Below are 21,618 nucleotides of genomic sequence, written 5' to 3' on the forward strand. Positions count from 1 at the left end.
CATATATCCATATTACATGGATTTCACATGAATGTAACCCAGGAAATTTCTCTCTGCATAATATTAGTAGGTAGAATACTGTAAAAGTCACTGAGAAATTTCTACAAACATTGATAAAAATAATCCCAAAAATGCTACTTTGAGAAAAAGAAACATTATTTTTATGTAACCTTTGTAAAGAGTGAAAATGCAGATTGCCAAGCCAGTTGAACACAGATAAAAGCTGACTTAAACAATCTGTTATTAATATTTCAATTCTGTGGCATGTTGGGAAAGCAATTAACAATAAATCCCTCAAAAGTCAACCAAAGCTGTCCTTCCCTTGCACTTCCTTAACCTGCACCTGACAATTTCCAACTGTGTTAACTCTGCTCCTGACACAGCACTGTAGTTCAACAACGCAGTTCATCCTTCAATGCAATTAGGAATGGGCAGAAAATGCGGGCCATTGACATTTACATCCCTTGAAATAACGAAAAACAGCTAATAGCCCGGAAGAAATATAGATTTTAAAAGCAAAATTCTATTGTTAACATTCTTTACAGTACTAATTCCTGTTTGTAATGCTCAACTGGGATTAGAAAAATTAACTTCACTCTCTCTATTAAAAAGTTTAGTATTCATCTACATATGCAAATAGTAGTTCTATTTCTTGCAATCTGAACTGTTCTCTTTTCTGTGACTTAGTGTCTGCAACATTGTCAAGTCAAGAATTTCAAACTTATTTTTAAAAAAAAAAGTACTGGAGGGAAAACCAAATTTCATCACAGCATGTCAGGACTCCATAGAATACTTCTGATTTTGTGATAAATAATTGCAGCAGACAGATTTTGGAGTCCTCCACACTGCCCAAGAAGGCTGCTCAACATCTTGTTTTGAAGACTTTCTAAAATAAAAGCCTCCAAACCATTCCACAGCAAAATAAACTGCCTTGGGATAAAACTAAAGATAAAAAAAGACCATTAAAGAGGTAGCATTCCTTTTAATGGACCAAATAGATTGTATTTCTAAGCTAACCATGAAGCCATCATATTATAGCTCAAAACACATTACACCCTTTACAAACAAAGGTCATTTAGTTTATTAAAACTTCACCCCAAAGTAATTGTACGAGGCTGACAAAACAATAGCTTGCTCCTTGTATTCTCATCACAGACGATTTTGGCTACATAAAAAAGGTAAATGTAAAACTTTATGAAGGTTTGATTTCAAAACACATTTTAAATTAAACCTATGTTGGCAACTAAAGGGGATACAGATCTCTTTAAAAAGTCAACTAAGACATTGGCAAACCTGTTTATTTATTTCAAAGCCATTTAAACCCTATTCTGTCGCCTGTTGGAAAATGCAAACATTTTAAATGCAACATTTAAAATATTTTCAAGAGTGTTGACGAGAAAACCATTTCTGCATCTTTCAAAGTATTTTTCTCTCATGAATTACTAGTTTCCAAACAATAAATGTATAAACATCTTAATTCTAACCTGCTCCTCCAATATCACAGGAACAACCTGGATATCAAGTGCAAATTTCTTGCATCAATACAGCACAACCTTCCATAAATGTAACACCGAGAGAACAGAAATCAGTGTGTTGGTGATGAAAATACGCAGAAGCATTCAATTTATAAAAAATAACCAGTCATTTATCTCAGTGAAACAAAGAGGGATGATTTAGGGATATGACAAACCAAAGGAAAGAGACAGGACTTCACATTATCTCTAAAGTAAAAAATACAAGCTTCACAAGTGCCTCTGAAAACAGATGAAAGTTACAATTTTGAAGAATGGAAGAAATGTTTCCAAAAGACATATTCCTATGCATAAGAATTACAATCTATTTAACAAGTCCTATCTTTTTAGCCTCCGTTTCATATATTAATAACCTCCACATCTTCACTATGAAGACTTCTGCTTCTTCATCCAGTACCTGTAGGAAGAAATAATATTTAGCACAAGATAATGTAAAAGTAGACTGACACTGAACATCAAGTTTGCTCTCTGAGCAGATGCTGACTCATCCTGTGTTCCATGACCAATCCCAACTCTCTGGCACTTTCTTGTAATTAGCTCATTGAAAGATTTAGATATTGAGTATCATGACATAGAACATAGCATCACAGGAGAGGATGTGTGCTCTCGATGTTGTGCTGACCTGTGGAACCAATCTGAAGCCTAGTTATCCTACATTATTCCATTTTCATGCATATGTTTATGCAATGATCATTTAAATGTCCTTAAAGTTGGCATGTCTACTACAGTTGCAGGCAGGGTGCTCCACGCTCCTACTACTCAGAGTAAAGAAACTACCTCTGATATCTGTCCTATATCTATCACCCCTCAATTTAAAGCTATGTCCACTCGTGCTAACCATCACCTTCCGAAGAAAAAGGCTTTCACTGTCCACCCTATCTAACCTCTGATTGTCTTCTTTGCCTCAATTACATCACCTCTCAATCTTCCCTCTACGTTCAGAGATATTTCAAATTACAGCTGTATCTAGTCCAGATTTACACAAGGCCAGATCATAACAATGAGCAAGAATCCTGGCTGAAGTTAACAAGGGGTTCACGGCCACTGAAAAGACCATTCTTGCGATACTCGAATATCAACACATCAGAATTGTTTCTCAAACCATGTTTGGATGAGTTGCAACTCAAGTTGCTAATTGAAGTGGATAGGATATAGGAAAAGAGGGGGAATTTGTTTTAAAGTTTCCCTCTGCATATGACATGTTGTTATACGTTTCATTAGCCAGGGATTGAGTTCAGAGCCTTATGATTGAGGTTAAGCTGCAGCTCTATAAAACCCTAGGTAGACCAAACTTGGAATACTGTGTTCAGTTCTGATCGTCTCGTTTTAGGAAAGATGTGGAAGTTTTTGAGAGGGTGCAGAGGAGATTTACCAGAATGTTGCTTGAACTGGAGGGCATATCTTATGAAGAAAGGTTGAGGGAGCTAGGGCTTTTCTCACTGGAGAAAATGAGGATGAGGGGTGTACAAGATGTTGAGAGGCACAGATAGAGTGGACAGACTTCTTCTCATGGCAGAAATGGCGACCATGAGGGGGTGCAATTTTAAGGTAATTGGAGGAGGATTTAGGGTAGATTTCAGTGGTGGGTGCGTGAAATGCACCGTCAGCAGTGGTAATAGAGCCAGATACATTAGGGACATTTAAGCAACTCTTGGATAGGCACATGGAAGTTAGTACAATGAAGGATATTAGGTTAGATTGATCTTAGAGTAGGATAAAAGGCTGGCACAACATCAAGGGCTATACTGTGCTGTAGGTTCTAGATTGTAAGGGAAACTTCAAACGACTGCATTTGCTAAAGTAACATGCTTATTCAAGAAAGGGTTCAACGACTGTCCTTGTAACTACAGGCCCATTAGCCTAACATTATTGCAAGCAAAGTCTTGGAATCCATACCAAGGGAAAGAAAAATAAACATGAATAGCTTTTTGGAGCGGTTTGATTAATAAAGAACTACCACAGATTTAATTGAAAAATGTAGTTACGTTTGTCAAGTATCAGGTTAAAAAATCACACAACACCATGTTATAGTCCAACAGGTTTATTAGGAAGGAGCAGCGCTCAGAAAGCTAGTGCTTCCAAATAAACCTGTTGGGCTATAACCTGGTGTTCTGTGATTTTTAACTCTGTACATGCCAGTCCAACACTGGCACCTCCAAGTCAAGTATCAGAGTAGACTGAATAAGGGAATGCAATGGAACACATACAAGACTGATTTATAAAATGAAGGCATTTGAAATTGGAGGGTATGTCACAATCGGATAAAGAAAATGATTTAAGAAAGTAGGTGGCAAGTTGTGGTGGTTGGTTGTATTACCAACTGGTGGATTGGAGTCAGTTGCGTTCCCCTAGCGTTACCACTCCATCAATGATTTTTTTTTTTTGCAACTTGGACCTTGGAATACAAAAGAAAATTTCAACATTTCCTCATAATACCAAACTTATAAGTAGTGTCTGACACTGAAGATAAAGTAAATTTGATGCAATCAAATGTATATAGGTTAGCAGAATGGACAGACAAGTGACAGTTCTCAACAGAGAAGGGTGAGATGATGCACTCTTTCAAAGTGGCAGGATATATTCAGAAAGCAATCACTCAAGTATTTGGGATCTTGGGCTTAAATAGAGCCATAGAGTGCAAAAACAGTGATGTTAAGCTGTGGTTAGGCCACAACTAAAGTATTCCATTTAAACTTTGCTCGCTACAGTTCAGACAAGATGTGAAGGTCCTAAAGAGGGTACAGAGGAGATATACCAGAATCATTCCAGGTGTGCATTCGGTCAGGTTAGCTTGGAAAGGGTGCAGCTGTTTCACTTGACACAAAGATTTAATAGAACCAAAGAGCATAATACCAGCTTCAGTAAGGTAGACAAGAAAAAAATTAACTAGCAGCTAGCTGTACTAGAATTAAGGATATACTTTTCAGATTTTGGGCAAGACTTGACCTAGTCAATGAAGATGGAGAATGCAAAAGACAGACTTTGAAAGGATACGGGATAGTCACTTGAAGGAAATAACCTTGCGTGTAGGTGTGGGGGTCAGGATGGAGCGAGACTGACTAGAGTGCCTTGTGGAGAACTGTTATGGACACAATGAACCAAATGGCCTCTTTCAGTGTCTGAATAACTCTGACTCTCGGGGGCGGCACGCTGGCTCAGTGGTTAACATTGTTGCCTCACAGCACCAGGGACCCACGTTCGATTCCTGCCTCGGGCGACTGTCTGTGCAGAGTTTGGCCCCATGTCTACGTGGGTTTCCTCTGGGTGCTCGGGTTTCCTCCCACAGTCCAAACATGTGCAGGCCAAGTGAATTGCAATGCTAAATTGCCCATAGTGTTATCTGCATTAGTCAGAGGGAAATGGATCTGCATGGGTTACTCTTCGGAGGGTCGGTGTGGACTTATTGGGTCAAAGGGCCTGTTTCCACACCGTAGGGAATCTAATCTAATAACTCCATGACCTTACATTCCAATCATGCCTGGTAACAAATTTTCTTATTTCCATACTGCATTTATTACTAATGGAGAAAACGTTTGACATGCAAATAGAAGTTTGGGAATAAAATTCTTAGCGTGCCCAAGTTCTAATAGGCCTAAGCAAAAATGTAGGAATCTTGAGTGATTATCACAGGTGGTGGGACAGGGGTTTGAACCCCTTAGTCCAATAATTCATAACTGCACGGGGTGGCATGTGCCCTCTGTCTCTGCCAAAGTTCAGCCAAGTCAAATGGCTGAATCGCCTTCTTACTCAATGATCAGAAACCAGGGTGCAACTGAGAAAAATAATAAACATGGAATAGAAAACAACCTAGCAATGCAGAATAACTCTACCAGCGATCAAAATGCTAGCATCAAATATCATTTCAGAAAGAAAGGAAAAAAGCCAAAGGTGAGGTCAAGCCAATAAGGGTCAAGATCAGTACATTAATAACATGAGATCTTACACTGAAGGATCAAGACATAGCTGGAGCTAAGCTGCAGCAACAGACTGCAGGCATTAATGGAGCTTTTGTATATTCCCAAAAAGTAGCAAAACGGGGAAACCTAATCAGCACTAATACTGTGGAGTACAATATGCATTTCTCAAGCTATGTTGAAGAAACAACTAGGGATGAGGTTATTTTAGATTTAGTACTAAACAAAGAGAAAGGGCTAAAACCTTGCTGCAAAGGAAGCCTTTGAAAATGGAGACTACAATACCTAGAGTACTGTGTGCAGTTTTGGTCTCCTAGTCGGAGGAAAGACATTCTTGCTATTGAGGCAGTCCAGTGAAGTTTCACCAGATTGATTCTTAGGATGGCGGGACTGATGTATGAAGACAGACTGGATTCGACTGGGCTTGTACCCACTGGAATTTAGACCAATGAGGGAGGAATCTCTTGGAAACATAGAAAATTCTGATGGACAGGCTAGATGTAAAAAGAATGCTTCCGATGTTGGGTAAGTCCAGAACTAGGAGTTAGAGTCGAAGAATAGGGGGTAAATCATTCAGGACTCAGAGGAGGAAGAATTTCTTTACTCCGTTGTAAACCTGTGGCACCCTCTACCACAGAAAGCTGTCAGGGCCAGTTTGTTAGATATATTTAAGAGGGAGCTGGATGTCACCCTTAAAGAGGTCAAGAGGTTCAGAGAGAAAATGAGAGTAGGATACTGAGATTGCATGATCAGCCATGATGGTGCAGGCTTGAAGGGCCGAATGGCCTACTCCTGCATATATTTTCTATGTTTCTATGAATTTTACATGAAATTTGACTACGACATACTTCATTCTGAAACTAGCATCTTAAATCTGAGCAAAGGACACTATGCAAATTAGGAACCAGTTGACTATGGTGGTTTGAGAAAATACATAAAGGTTTGACAATAGACAGGCAATGACAAATATTTATAAAACTATAACAATTATACACTCCTTGAGGGCACAAAAAGCCAAGGGAAAGGTGAGTCAACTATGACTAAAAAACAAGGGCTGGACTGCATTGCCTAGAAGGATGAGAGAAAACTGAGCCTGAGCAACTAAGGACCCAGAAAAGGATGACAAAGAAACTGCTAGAAAGTGATAATAAGAATGCTAGCTAGTGAGAATCAAAGGTTGCTTGTAAAAGTTTTTTCACATGTTAATAAGGGCAAATGTGAACCTGTTACTGCCAGACACAGTGCAGAACAGGGAAACAGCAGATAAACTAAGCAAATACATTCAATCGAAGATGATACAGAAAATTGCCAAGAAATATGAGCTAACCAAGGAATTTGTAAAGTGGACAGCGTGGTGCTGGAAAAGCATAGCAGGTCAGGCAGCATCCAAGGAACAGGAGAATCGACGTTTCGGGCAAATGTGCCATTCCCGATGAAGGGCTATGCCCGAAACGTTGATTCTCCTGCTCCTCGGACGCTGCCTGACTTGCTGTGCTTTGACAGCACCATTCTCTTGACTGTAATCTCCAGCATCTACAGTCCTGACTTTCACCTAAGGAACTTGTGAAGGCGAGGAAAAAAGTGCTTGTGAAGCCAATTAGATTGAAGGGCTCACAGAATTCTGAAGCAGGTGGCTAGAGATAGTTGATTGGTGTTTATTTCTCTCACGCACCAGCAACCTTGCTCGCTCCCAAACTCGCACCAGTGTCCCTGCTTGCAATTGCGCGCACACACACACACACACACACTCTTCTCATCCTCCTCCTGACTCAAGACTTCCTTTTCTCATTCTGCCCTGAAAACAATCCACGAGTGTCTTTGCCACCAGCGTCACCACTCACTGTGCAAGCCTTCTTGTTACCACAATGCTGAACAAGCCTAGAGTTGATGGCGTGATAAATCATTTCAACAGGTGCAGACAGATGGAGACAAGAACAATCACCATCTGGTCGTGATCTGAAACAATGCCTTAAATGGGAGAAGTGGCAATAACTTGCATTGCTCGTTTAAAAATGGCCCAATCCTGCAGGGCAAATAGAATGTCACTGGGTTGCTTCGTTCAACTGACAAAGCCACAATGGGCAACTTGATCGCCACATGTTTCCATGAAAGGCGCATATGGATTTGGGAAGCAACCCATTCAAGGGTTTGACAGGAAAAACAGGATTGGAATGCGACTGAGAGATTAGGGTGGAATACTTGACCAAATTAAGTTTTTAAAAAACAGGGTAGACAGTAACTTTGGATAGAATATCAGCTGGTACCTGGTTTCAGAAAATTCAAATCAGAGACCATTAAAACGATGGTAAGTTGGAATTTTGCTTCTGGGGATATTTGTCGAAGGAGTAGTACAAATGACTGGAATATAGATTCGCAGAGAAAAAGAGAAAAATAGCTTACCATGGCTACATCATCTAAAATGCTCTGTGGTGAACTGTGTGCCATGACCTGTGAAAATACATCAGTTCAGTCATAAGAGATCAAGCTAAATTCAATTCAAATTTTTAACAATATATTTCTGGAACACACATTCACTGTTTAGTTAATATTCCAAAGACTCATACTGCCAACAGTTTTCACTGCAGCCTGGATGTAGAATTCATAAAATCAGGCAAAACATGCATGCTGATGAGGTTTCAGAATTCCTTTTCACTGTAGCTATCAGACTCTTCCTATACAAATTCTTTGCTTCTACTGGTTTTTTTTTTAAAAAAAACTTACTTGCTCTCCAATTTCCATACTCAGTCTAGTTCTTAATTCTAATATCAAGCTGATATCTGAGATTCATACCATTTGGTTGCTTTAATGTTCTCTCTTACCATCCAGAGAGCTTTGTTTGCCACGCCATTCCCCCCAATAAAATCTTTCTGAGACTACAGCTTACTGTTAGTAAACTCTTTTCTCATTGAAGAAATCAGATTGTTCAGTTTCAGATTTGCTGACCAAACTTTGAATCCAAATCCTGGGACAGACTCTATTGAACTCAGCCCTCCGCAATTAAGTATTTCATACTTATAAAGCTAACAAACACTGATACAATGATCACTTTTGCCTAAGTGTTTGCCCACTGACACATTGATCTGCCTCATTCTGTAGAAGCAAATGTATCCTCCTCTTTGGGAGAGGATAATATAGATCAGTCATTTTTCTGTGAAATTCCTCATTATAACAATTCCATAATTTTTGTACTGCTCCACAATTTCCTTGTAATCTGCACCTCTGCATCCTCCCACTAGTGGAGATCTGCAGGATACACTATCCTGGTATATTTCTTAATTCTAATTCAATATCTTCTGTCTGCAGCCCCTCAAGGGCATCTCTCTCTCTAGAGCTGTAACGTTATCTATAATACTGTGCCTCCTCCACTCTATCTTTCCTAAACACCTTCCATATATTTAATCACAGGCCCCTGCCTGTATTGAGACAGGTCTGCATCATCACTGCAAACATCCTATGCCCAAGTGGTAATCTGTACCTGCAGTCTTACTTACCAAGCATTGTCTTTATATACATATATTGCAAATCCAACTTCGATCTCATTGCATTTGTTCCTACTCTAACCTCAGTAAATACCTATTATCTCTTCTGTGCTGTTAGTTTCTTTCAATTCTTTGCTACTCTGGTTCTGTCCTCCAATTGCTACATTCTGGTCCTCTCTATTTCCACCCATCTTCTCCCGGTTACTTAAAATAATTCCCCAACACTAACAAAGTTCAACTAAAGCTGAAAAGCTGTGAGACCCACTTCCCCCAGAACAAGTCCCAATGTTAGTGAGTTTTGAGAAGATTTGTAGCTCAGGTTGAGGTTCTGGATGTACGTTTGCTCGCTAACTTTCCAGCGAGCAAACTTACGCTCAAGTCCCAACCTTCCAGGAATCTAAGGCTCTCCCTCCTAAACTAATTGCATCCATCATGCATTTATAAGTTGCCTTCCTATAACTTCACTTACTAATACATGAAATCAGAGATAAGCTTGAAAGCTCTGCTTGCATGGCTCCTTCCATTCAGTTGATTTCCTAACCAGATCAATAAACTTGTCTGCAAATCAGAGCTTCAATGTGAGCTAACAGTTTCATGAGAATATCAAATGCCCTCTAGAGGCCCATTCAACTAACCTACTTAGACATTCACCTCTCCACTATTCTTGGCACCCATTCAGAACTTTCAGCCAGGTTAATCAGGTACATAACTAATAAGGACTAGCTTTAATTTACACAAACATATTTGTTAAAAATCTTGAAATCACCAACCTTTGAACAAACAAAGTCAACTAGTGTTGCTTCTTCTTCACCAATGTATTCTATTATTTTTTTATTGATCCATGGTCTAATGCGTCGGTCCATTAAGTTCTGTGGTAAAAAACACAACCCAAATAGTACTATTCAATGGCAATCCAGAATCAGTACAATTGCAATCAACATTAAACAATACATCCCGATACAATCAAGTGTTGAAATGAATCCACAACTCTATTAAGCAATGAGTTTATTTTGAGAACGAGTGAGTGTTAAGGAGTTACCAGTAGCATTAACTGCTGCAGTTTAATTTCCTGCAGTTACTTAATATAACTGCAGGGTTTACAAAGCCAACACAGGGCAGGTTTAAAGAAAACACAGCCACTAACAAACTGATTTTACTTCAGAATAAATAATCAACAGGACAGGCACTACGTTCCTCCTGAACAATAGGATTTTCAATAAAGCTAGTTGTTTTTGACTGATGTGGACACAATTTGTCAAAAGAACCTTCTCCTGTGTTGCAGATCTCTACGACTCTAAGATACAGCTGGGCAGAACTACATAAAACGCACAGCAACAGGCCAGAAAAGGAGAGCACCCAGATATGTTCAGCATTAACTCCTCTCGCCTAACTCATCTTAACCTCCTATTCCCTTTTCCACCAAGGGTTGCCCTAAAACTGATGAATCAAAACAAGAAAGTGGAAAAATTCAGGACTAGCATAACCTGTGAAGAAAGAAACAGGATTAACGTTTTGAGTCCAATGAATCTTATTCAGAACTGGACTTGAAATATTAGCTCCTTCAGCAATTTCTGTTTCAGATTCCCAACTTTCGCAGTTTTGTTTTATTTTACTGATTCGATTATGTTTGCCACAGTTCAGTTTCTCCTGGTTTCTTCATTGAATTTATGAGATAACATACCTTCAGCTCCACTTCTCTTCCCCCTCTGATACAAGTGTTATCAGACCAACTTGCACCACAGATTGAGGTGTAGTTTTCTCAAGAGAAACACTGGGAAAATCAAAGCCATCTGTCCTTCAGGCCCTACCATATACTCCATTCTTTCTCCATTGTTTCTCACCAGTCACTGTTTCAGGTTGGAATAGATTTAAGGATCGGCGACTTTGGTGTCCTAATGAACACCAGATTGCAAGGATCACCCACTCACCCCTCTATCACAACCTCCGCTGAAATCCATTTTCCAGTGTGACAGCTGTTTCTCTGCCATCTCACATTATGGGAAACCACTATAGAAATCGCACTGTAGAAGACTGCGCTATGGAAAATCCGCTCTACCCGTTCAGCAGAAAGTCTGCATTATGCAAACACTGCCTAAGCTAATTTGTACATTGTAGAAGAACTACCTGCACTATGTCTTCCGGGTTGGACTATCCCAATGCTCAACTTATTGAGTTTTCATCTTTCACAAACTGCATGCCAGCAAAAATGTTGCTGCCTGCACCCAAATCCCAGCAATCACTTCTGTGATAACTGACATACAGAGCTTCCACTTGCCCAATGCCTAAAGTATCTAGTTCTTTTTTTTTGTGTGTTTAATACTCTTCAAGCCCTTATGCTCTCATTCCTGCTTACTTCTCTTGCCCCTCAACTGCCCAAGAGCTCTGTACCACTAATACGAACAGACCACAATCAGGAGTCATGCCCCATGATATCAAAGTCCCAGGTTCTGCTCCTGATAAATTGTTGCCTCTTCAACTTCCTGGAGGAGAAAGTGAGGTCTGCAGATGCTGGAGATCAGAGCTGAAAATGTGTTGCTGGAAAAGCGCAGCAGGTCAGGCAGCATCCAGGGAACAGGAGAATCGACGTTTCGGGCATAAGCCCTTCTTCAGGAAATCCTGAAGAAGGGCTTATGCCCGAAACGTCGATTCTCCTGTTCCCTGGATGCTGCCTGACCTGCTGCGCTTTTCCAGCAACACATTTTCAGCTCTTCAACTTCCTCACCTGCTTAAAAAACTTTTAATCATCACTCCAATATTAACTTTTATTTTTGCCCAATTTGACTTCAAAGAGCCACCTCAAAATGTCCAGTTGAATATTCTACAAGATATTTGACTGAAAATGTAGTTTAGCTTATTTAATACTCATTCAATTTCAAGCCTGGAAGCTTCATTTTAACTCAGTCAATCAGTGCACAAATCTTTAAAAAAAGTTCCAGAACGCAGATCCACATTTTCACTGAGCAGGTAAATTAGCCAAGACCTGCATGCCAGGTTTTGTTGATACGCCTCCATTAGTTTCTGAAATATATTGTTAACAGACAGTTGCGGAAGTAATAAAAGCTACACTAATGGCCAGAGGTGGAAACCTTAAATCAATATACTTCTACCCAAACAAGAGATACAATGCTAGTCGGAATCCCACTACTGCCACCTCAGCAGGGATAAGCTACTCACACAGGCCAAGGCTGCATTTTGGAATTTTCTGTCAGTATGGATAAACTCATTAAGCTAAGCATTCCCAGGTAATACCGTAAACTGGCTGAGCAGAATATCAGTTTGGGAGCCGTGGTTTCCAATTCAACAACCTTCCAATACGATATCTGACTCATTTGTTCATGTTCAAGATCTCAACCTGATTCATTAACTTATTATTTATATAACAGTGGGTTTGTTCCTTTCATAGATCACAGAATCCCTACAGAGTGGAAACAAGCCCTGTCCAACATGTCCACACCAACCCTCCAAAGAGTAACCCACCCAGACCTATTCCCCTGTCCTGTTACTCTAATTTACCCCTGACTAATGCACTTAACCTACACATCCCTGAACATTATGGGCAATTTAGCATGGCCAGTGCACCTAAGCTGTACATTTTTGGATTGTGGGAGGAAACCGGAGTGCATGGAGGAAACCCACGCAGACACAGAGATTGTGCAAACTTCCACCCAAGGCTGGAATCGAACCTGGGTCCCTGGCACTGAGGCAGCAGTGCTAATCACTGAGCTACCCTGCCACCCAAGAATTCCTTTAATCGGTCTGGCAGAAAGAGCAGGCATTAAATGAACAAGGACTCTACTTATGCATCAATGACAAAACAGTGCAATGTACATTTCTCCTGACAAGCAACCCCAGTATGCTGGAAAATAGACAGGTTACTAAAATGCATATCAGCTACAAGCCTTCACAAAAAACAAAACAGAAGTTTACCGTGTCCACAATCGACCAGTCAAGAGGATACGCAAAGAGCTCTGGTTTAGCTGTTGGGATTTTCTCAATCAGATTTTTTATATGTTTCCGTTTTTCTTCTGTATTTACATTTCCTTTAGAAGCACCTTTCTCATCCTCTGAATAATCCAATGGGACAAGTTTCCGCTTACGAGGAACTTCATCACTGTCTTCGTCGTCAAACTTATTGAAAACACTATCTACTGGAAGTTTCTTTCTTTTGACTGAAATTGTCTGACTTGGACTACTGGAGCCACCTGAGCAGAAAATTGGAAAGAAGTTTCAGTTTCACACATCAATTTATTGCTGACCGGGATCATATGAAGGACATAATATTTACCATTAATCAAAGACTGAGTGTCAAATTGTGTGTTGAACATTAATTAGTCTGCCAACTGCTTGGTGACCTGTAACTTGTGTGCACACCTTCCTGCTCATCAAGCTTTCGGATACCTGAAAATTAAACAGTTTTTACTCTAAAGGTTTGGAGTTAGCCATCACATCCTCATTCCTCAGCATAAGCACAATGCAATGCTAAGTCTCCTCCACACTTGGACTGTATCTGAGCAGGATCTTCGGTGCACACATTCTTATGTACCATAACAAACATTGTTGTGGCCTTTTTAGCTAACAGTGAGCTCATGGCCAACAGTAACCATCCAAAAGATTGCCATCTCGTTTGCTTGTGCTCAAGTCGAATTCGGGTTCCGAAAGTGAAAAAAAATACTGTTGCTTAAAATGTTTTGAATGAGAATGTCAATTTCATGACAAAAGTAATTCATTACCAGCAGCATTAATTCTATAGTGTTAATTTATAACGCCTAACCTAATTTGAGACTCAGGCCTATTTTAGGCCGCTGCTCCTCTTGCTGTTGGTCTGGAGAGTTCTCATGTGGAATGATAATGCCACAGGGAGACTCGTCTGCTGGTGTATTGGGTGTAGCATTACCACTTGCTGATGAAACAGAAGGGACAGAACAAATTGGACGCAATGTGGGCTTAAGGCAGGGTTTCTGTTCTGGCTCTTCCTCCTCCTCTTCTCGTCGTTCCTCTTTCTCCGGCTTCTCCTCCTCCTCCTCCTCCTCTTCTGATTCTGGCTCCTGCTTGATTGGTTGCTGCCGCCGCCGTTCTGCTTCCTGCTCCATCTATTCACAACAAGATAATAACATGAAACAAGACTGAGTTATTGGCCAGTAAGTCAATTGCCCTCTTCCCCACCAACTTAAAAAAAAGTCAGGAAATGAGAAACTAAGAAAAATCACAATCACCAGCAATGTAGCACTGAGTAAACTGCTGGAGATGCTAAGGAAATGGATCCTGACAAACTTCATTCTAGGATGTTAATACATGTGGCTAGTGATATACATTGGTTTTAACACTCCCAAATTCCCTTGATTTTGGGAAGGTAACACTAGATTGGAAGGTAGCATATGCTGACTCCTCCAAGGCAACACATTTAAAAAAAAAAGGGCCACAATATTGCTCACAATATTCTAAATGCGCTCTGACAACATCCCAATATACAGCCTCAGCAGTATGCTTCCCCACGTACTCAAGCCCTCTTGAAATAATGCTAACATTGCATTTGCCTTCCTAACTACCAACTGTACCTGTATGTCCACATTAAAAAAATCCTGAACTTCAGATTTCCAAGTCCCTTTGTGTTTCAGATTTCTAAAGCCTTCCACCATTAAGAAAATAGTCTACGCTTCTATTCTTTCTACTGAAGTGCATAGCCCCTCACTTTCCCGTGCTGCATCCCTTCTGCCACTTAAAAATCTGCCTATCAGGGAGGAGGGAGTGGCGTGCTGTAGAGATCAGTGCTCGGACCTCAACTTTTAACGTAACTTATGGTAACCAAATTTGATGTCATTATGAAAGTACTGGAATGGAAAGTTCAGGAAAAAAGACAAGTTATGAGTGGGTAAAGGTAGCAAATAAAAGTATAATATGATAAAATGTAAAATTGTCCATTTTGGCAGGAAGAATAGTATCTAAATGATGAGAGATTGCAAGTTAAAATTTTAGAGGAACCTGCGTATTCTCATGCATAAAGCCAAAAAGATTAGCATGCACGTACAGCAAGCAATTAGCAAAACTAATGAAATGTCACAATTTGACAGTGAAATAGAGTACAGAAGTGAAGAGATTATGCTTCAGTTATACTACACAGAGACCACAACAAGAGCATTGGTCTCCTTATTTAAAGGACCTGCAAGTGAGTTGAAGATAGTTCAGAGAAGATTTATGAGACGAATACCTGGAAACAGCAGGTTGGATTATAGGAAGGATTAGAAAGGCTACGCTTGTAACTGTTTGAGTTGACTAAGTGCTGACTTGATTGAAGCATACAACATCCTGAGGGACCTTGAAAGAACACACGTGATGATGTACTGGGAGAATCTAGAACTCGAGGCTGTTGTTTTAAAATCAGTGGCTACCCAATCAAAACAGATTAAAAGAATTCTCTGTCTCAGAAGGTCATACGTCTTGGAATTCTTCCTGAGAAGTGGTGGAAGTAAAGTTCGCGAAAAAAAAAGGAAGAGGTAAACAGATTCTTGTTAACCAAAAGGGCGAAAGATTATCCAGGAGAGGCAGGAACATGGATTTCAAGGTTATAATCAGATTCGCCATGACCTCGTTCAATGGTGGAGCAAGCTTGAGGGGGTGAATGGGATACACTTTCTTTGTATGCTTTCAAATCAATACTCCAAACAATGCAAGCCTTACTGTTTTACACCTTAATTAAAATGACATGTCCGCAGTAATTTGCAATTATTACTGACAATTACACTTCAAGAATATATGAGATCTGACTGATATGCAATGACCTACCCTCTGAAGCTCTGCATCTGGGTCAGGATGCCCTTCTGCCAGCAAACGCTGCCGAATCTCCTCGTGCTCCTCCTTCTCTCGTTTGCGGTCCCTTTCATCGGCTTCTATTTCTTTTTCTCGATCTCTCAGACGCTTCTGCAAAGCGCTCCCTCTAAAGTTAAACAAGAAGATCATTTCATAGAACACAGGCATATGACAATAAACTGTAAACAGGTATTGCAGAAAGACCTCAAATTACCTGTAATACTTTGGATCATCTCTGTCATCATCATAATCTTCCAAAAACTCTTTCAGTCTTTTTGCTTCTTTTGCCTATGCAGTGAAAGTCAATTATTAGCAAGACTTTTATGGTTCTTAATGTTTAACAAGTAAAATCGAACCTCTAACTCTAAAAACAGTGTTATTTCCTTCCTCCATTCCAGCACTGCACTTCAGTATTATGAACAACAGCACTCTGACAGTCTGGTCCCTCGTCTGCAGTACTTGCATCGGAGTCAAAAAGTGTGGCACTGGAAAAGCACACTAGTCAGGCAACATCCAAGCAGGAGAGTTGATCAGGTAGAGCTTTTGCTCGAAATGTTGACTCTCCTGCTCCTTGGATACTGCCTGACCAGCTGCTTTTTGACTCTCCTCTTCAGCATCTGCAGTCCTCAATTTCTCCTAGTACTAGCATCTGAAGCCAGTAGAAGACAGAAGCCATAGAAGAAGATTGATCTCTCCTAGCCTTTCAATCTCACGATCTCCAACTCAGCGTTATGGCTGAAGCAAAGGGACCGCCTTGTGGAATGCATTAATCATGATCACTGCTGGGTGAGTAAGCTCAACACAAAAGTGAAATCAAAAACTTCCTTTCTAAAGTTAAAAATCAACACAAGGTTATAGTCCAACAGGTTTATTTTGAAGAGCTGCTTCTTCATCAGGTGGTTGTGGAGCAGAATCATACGACCCAATTTATAGCAACAGGATTGCAGTGCCATTGGAATGTAATGTGAAACAAACTTAGGTGGTCTTTCATCTTTTAGAGTGATCATGTTAGTTTGGGTTCCTTCCTACGTAAATCTCAGAACTTTTTCAAAGCTACATTCTCAAGGAAGCTTTTAACAATAGGTGCCATCTCAGCTCAGATAACCGATTGAAGGTGTGAAGTTAAAGTCTGTGTCCCGATGTTAGGTCAGACTGATTTAGTGTGATTTACAGAATTTTACATGGATTTATAAAGTTTTGGAGCAAAATAAAATGTAATTCTGCAAGTACAAATTCACCTCACAAACATACGCTCATGCATGCGTGCAGGGGAGACCAAGGTATCGAACTTGGCTATCAGCCTCTGCTCAGCCACTGTGTTGTTGCCTATCCCAGAGTCCACCTTGGAGGATGATCGCCCAGAGGTCGGAGGGCAAATGTTCCGGACCACTGATGTGTTCCCCAACTGGGAGGCGTGGGGAAGGAGCACCTCACTCTACCGCAAACCCACAGATAACCTCACAATGCTACACTTCTCTAGCTTCCAACCTAAACATATAAAAACAGCCATTCCCTACAAACAAGCGCTACATATACACAGGATCTGGTCAGATGAGGAGAAATGCGATGGACACTTGGAAGTAGTCAAGGAAGCCCTCATTGGAATGGGGTAGGATGCTCACTTCATTGACCGTCAGTTCCAACGTGCTACCTCAACCGGTACCTTAGATTCTCATTGCACGACAGGTGACCCCGCTGCACTATACACACACACACCCACGCAACATCTCTCTCATAAGCTCACACATGCATCCCACACACTCACACCCACCCTTTTACAGGCTTATAACCCCATTACATACCCACATATTCACTCGGTCTCCCCTGGGCGTACACGTACAAGTTTTTGGGATGAATTTGTACTTGCAGAAGTACATTTTATTTTGCTCCAAAACTATATAAATCCATGTAAAATTCTCTAAGTTACACTTTAGAAATAGAATCAAACTATAAATCATCTTAGTAAGCAAACTATAAATCATCTTATCAATGGTTTTTGTTAGAACCTTGGTTGATTGTTCATTATTTTTGATTCATATTTTTCTCAAGTTTAGTTTGGAGCTGAGAATTGAGAGCTGAAGATAACCTTTGGACTGTGAGTAGCAGCTCGTGTTTTCTTTTAAAAAAAAACAAACAAGCTGCTGCTTGTTTGAGAAGCCTGGCCCACAAGTTCATTGTTGGTTGATTCTTGATCAAAAAAATGTTGCAGATTCTTTGACACCAAGGAAAAGCAGTATGATTAACCGGACAGATCTTTGACCATTGACAAGGTCTGTATCTGGGAGCTGGCAATAAAAGCCTGGAAAGGAAGATGATGGTCAAACAGACAGGGTGGGAGGAACTGGCTTTTTGAATTGGGGCTCTGGACAGTGCTTCAGGGAAGAGGGGTTTGGTTGTTGATGCTACAGAATGAAAATTTGAAAAAACTCCCTGCCTAACCACGTACTAGCAGCTACTGTAAGTTCAATGAAAAAAACCTAAATCTTAGGTGTCTAGAATTACAGATTCTGGGATTGATTATTCAACTAGTCTGGGGGTCAATTTTGAGGGTCCTTGAAGTTTTATTAGAAATACACGATATTTTTATTCAACCTGTTCAGGTGGGACTTGAAAATGGGCCTCCTGGCTTAGAGGCAGGGATACTCCCAATACACCACAAGAGCTCTCTGTGCTGCGAATATGAAGGTAGAAAAGCTGATTACGCTGTCTGCATCCATGTCATAACACTTGTACAGCTCAAAAATAGTTGCCAAATAGTTGAATTTGTCTATTCTTTTTGCACAAAGGCTCCAGCTAACAGCATTGAAAGTGTAACACCATAAGCAGTTCTAAGATTGCAAACACTTAATATTAGTAGTCACTTGATAGAACATGACGTGAGTTACGGATGAAAAAAGTTACATCAAATCTTTCACTTTGCACTCAGCAGAACAAAATCACAAGAATAGCAAATCTCAAAAGGGAATACCAACGTTTACTGATTGAGAAGAGGTGCCTTATTGGTTGGCAAGTGAGCTCTGATCAGCAGCAGCATTGCTATAGATAATGCACCAGGAAATGGCCCCCCCCCCTTCGATCATTCCGTCCCAAACCCTCCTTTCACCCTCCACCCACAAACGCATCGCCGTTCAAAATCACACTTCAAGTCATCGAGATTTACAGCACGGAAACAGATCCTTCGGTCCAAATCGTCCATGCCGCTCAGATATCCTAACCTAATCTGGTCTCATTTGCCTGCACTTGACCCATATCCCTCAAAACTCTTCCTATTCATATACCCATCCAGATGATCTTTAAATGTTGCAATAGTACCAACCACCAACACTTCCTCTGGCTCCTCATTCCATACAAGTACCATCCTCTGTGTGAAAAAGCTGACCCTTAGGTCCCTTTTATATCTTTCCCTTCCCACCCTAAATCTATGCCCTCTGGTACTGGACACTCTCTCTCCCCCCACCACCAGGGAAAAGACTTTGCCTATTTACCCTATCCATGCCCCTCATGATTCTGTAAACCTCTATGAAGTCACCCCTCAGCCTCCGAAGCTCCAGGGAAAACAGCCCCAGCCTATTCAGCCTCTCCCTTTTGCTCAAATCCTCCAAACCTGGCAACATCCTTGAAAATCTTTTCTGAACCCGTTCAAGTTTCACAACATCCTTCCAACAGGAAGGAGGACCAGGATTTCACTCAACATCCCAAAAGTGGCCTAACCAACACCCTGTGCAGCCACAACATGACCTCCCAACTCCTGTAACTCAATACTCTGACCAATAAAGGAAAGCATATCAAACGCCTTCTTCACCATCCTATCTACTTGCAACTCTACTTTCAAGGAACTATGTACCTGCACTCCAAGGTCTCTTTGTTCAGCAACACTCCCTAGGACCTTACCATTCAGTGTATAAGTCCTCCTAAGATTGCCTTTTCCAATCACATTTATCTAAATTAAACTCCATCTGCCACTCCTCAACCCCTTGGCCCATCTGATCAAGATCCCGTTGTAATGAGGTAATGGTCTTTGCTATCCACTATACCTCCAATTTTGGTGACATCTGCAAGCTTACTAACTTCTCCATAAAATTGCACTGTAGCCTTCACATATGATGTCTCAAATCGAGTGCATGCTTGTTTCTGGCTTAGCATGCATCCGCAACAGTACGTCAGCATGCACTGTCTAACCAAAAAATTGCTCACTATTGTTATGCTCCACACAATAAGGATTGAATGCTGGGGGGGTGGGGTGATAACAACCATTCACTGATCTTTCTCGCAATCTCTCAGACTTGCTGCTGATTTTTGCTTCACTCAATTTGTGATTCTCTGTGACCTGCACTTCACTTAATTTGTGTCTGCATCCTGCAGCACGGTGGCACAATGGTTAGCACTGCTGCCTCACAGTGCCAGGGACCCTGGTTCGATTCCGGTCTCAGGCAACTGTGTGTGAAGTATGCACATTTTCCCGGCGTCTGTGTGGGTTTCCTCTGGATGCTCCGGTTTCCTCTCAGTCCAAAGACGCGCAGACTACGTGAATTGGCCATGCTAAATTGCCCATAGTGTTCAGGGATATGGAGGTTAGGTGCATTAGTCAGGGGTTAATGTACAGTAAGACAGTAGAGGAATGGGTCGGTGTGGACTTGTTGGGTCCACATGGCAGGAATTCTATGATTTCCCTTTCATTTTGGGAAGGACAACTTGCAGCATGATCTGTCAGGAAGATATTCAGTATTAAAACCTGGATTTCTTTGTATGTGAAGGCCTAACAATCACTCTACCCCTTTGCTCATTATTACTGTACATGCACTCCCAATCCTAACATCCACGTTTCCAGATATTTCCCTCAGCGCCCTGTAATCCTTTAAATCCTTTAAAACACATTACAATTGCTTTGTCATCTGCTGCCCAATTCCAGCACATTTTTTTGACTCCTCCTTTTGGGGCTCTTTCACAGGGACTGAGCGCCAAATCAAGGACAGAAATAGAATCATTTTTGGGCAGAGAAGTGAGGTCATATGATGTCAATAACCTGATCCCTTTCACTCTCACTACTCCCTTCCACATCACACTTACCATTTCTCGCCTTCTTTCTTCCTCCCGTTCAGCTTCTTTCTCATAGTCTCTTGCTTTCTTCCGCTCCCTTATTTCCCAATTTTTAAGACGCTGAATCAAAAAGCCAAAAAGTAATTAAAATAGTTTGAAATAGTGAAGTTCAGAATTCATACTGTAAAACAATCAAGTCAGAGGGAGTGCAGCTGAATTAATTTTCAAGGGAGTAATGCAAGACTGGATGATCTTGACTTTAATGCCAGGAGTATCATGGTAAAATGGCTGAGTTAAGGGTGATGACTAGTGCATGGAAGTGAGATATAGTAGCAACAGAGATGTGGTTGAAGGAGGGGCTCGATTGGCAACTGAACATTCCAGGGTATAGAATCTACAGACAAGACAAAAGAGGGAGGAAAAAAAGGGGAGGGGACATTGTATTATTAGTTAAGGAGATAGTTAGTGTAGTAAAGGAGCCCAACGTGTTTCAGCTATGGTGACAGAAAGGAGTAACAAGCCAGCACACCATGGATAACCAGATATATTCAGGATGTAATAAGAAAAAGAAATCAGGCTTTTTGCAGGTATAAGGGGAACACATGAGTACAGGCAGTACAGAAAACGGACAGTGGAGCTTAAGAAAGACCATAAGACATAGGAGCGGAAGTAAGGCCATTCGGCCCATCAAGTCCACTCCGCCATTCAATCATGGCTGATGGGCATTTCAACTCCACTTACCCGCATTCTCCCCGTAGCCCTTAATTCCTTGTGACATCAAGAATTTATCAATTTCTGCCTTGAAGACATTTAGCATCCCAGCCTCCACTGCACTCTGCGGCAATGAATTCC

General features: G+C 40.9%; 1 protein-coding gene across 2 annotated transcripts in view; it reads right to left on the minus strand.

The window, feature by feature from the left end:
- Positions 1–138: 138 nt before the first annotated feature.
- Positions 139–21,618, minus strand: part of LOC122553887 (RNA-binding protein 25) — a 101,412-nt gene continuing 79,932 nt past the window's right edge. For both annotated transcript variants that reach the window (XM_043698355.2, XM_043698354.2), the window contains exons 12-19: positions 20,797–20,886; positions 15,944–16,017; positions 15,706–15,856; positions 13,697–14,015; positions 12,853–13,127; positions 9,696–9,794; positions 7,847–7,894; positions 139–1,929 (exon numbers count right to left, since the gene is read on the minus strand). In XM_043698355.2, coding sequence (XP_043554290.1) covers positions 1,837–1,929; positions 7,847–7,894; positions 9,696–9,794; positions 12,853–13,127; positions 13,697–14,015; positions 15,706–15,856; positions 15,944–16,017; positions 20,797–20,886 — 1,149 coding nt within the window. In that variant the 3' untranslated portion in view covers positions 139–1,836. The remainder of the gene's footprint in view (positions 1,930–7,846; positions 7,895–9,695; positions 9,795–12,852; positions 13,128–13,696; positions 14,016–15,705; positions 15,857–15,943; positions 16,018–20,796; positions 20,887–21,618) is intronic.

This window comes from Chiloscyllium plagiosum, unplaced genomic scaffold (assembly GCF_037043375.1).
Source record: "Chiloscyllium plagiosum isolate Xiang-an unplaced genomic scaffold, Cpla_swu_hap1 HiC_scaffold_8, whole genome shotgun sequence".
In the NCBI taxonomy this organism is placed as follows: domain Eukaryota; kingdom Metazoa; phylum Chordata; class Chondrichthyes; order Orectolobiformes; family Hemiscylliidae; genus Chiloscyllium; species Chiloscyllium plagiosum.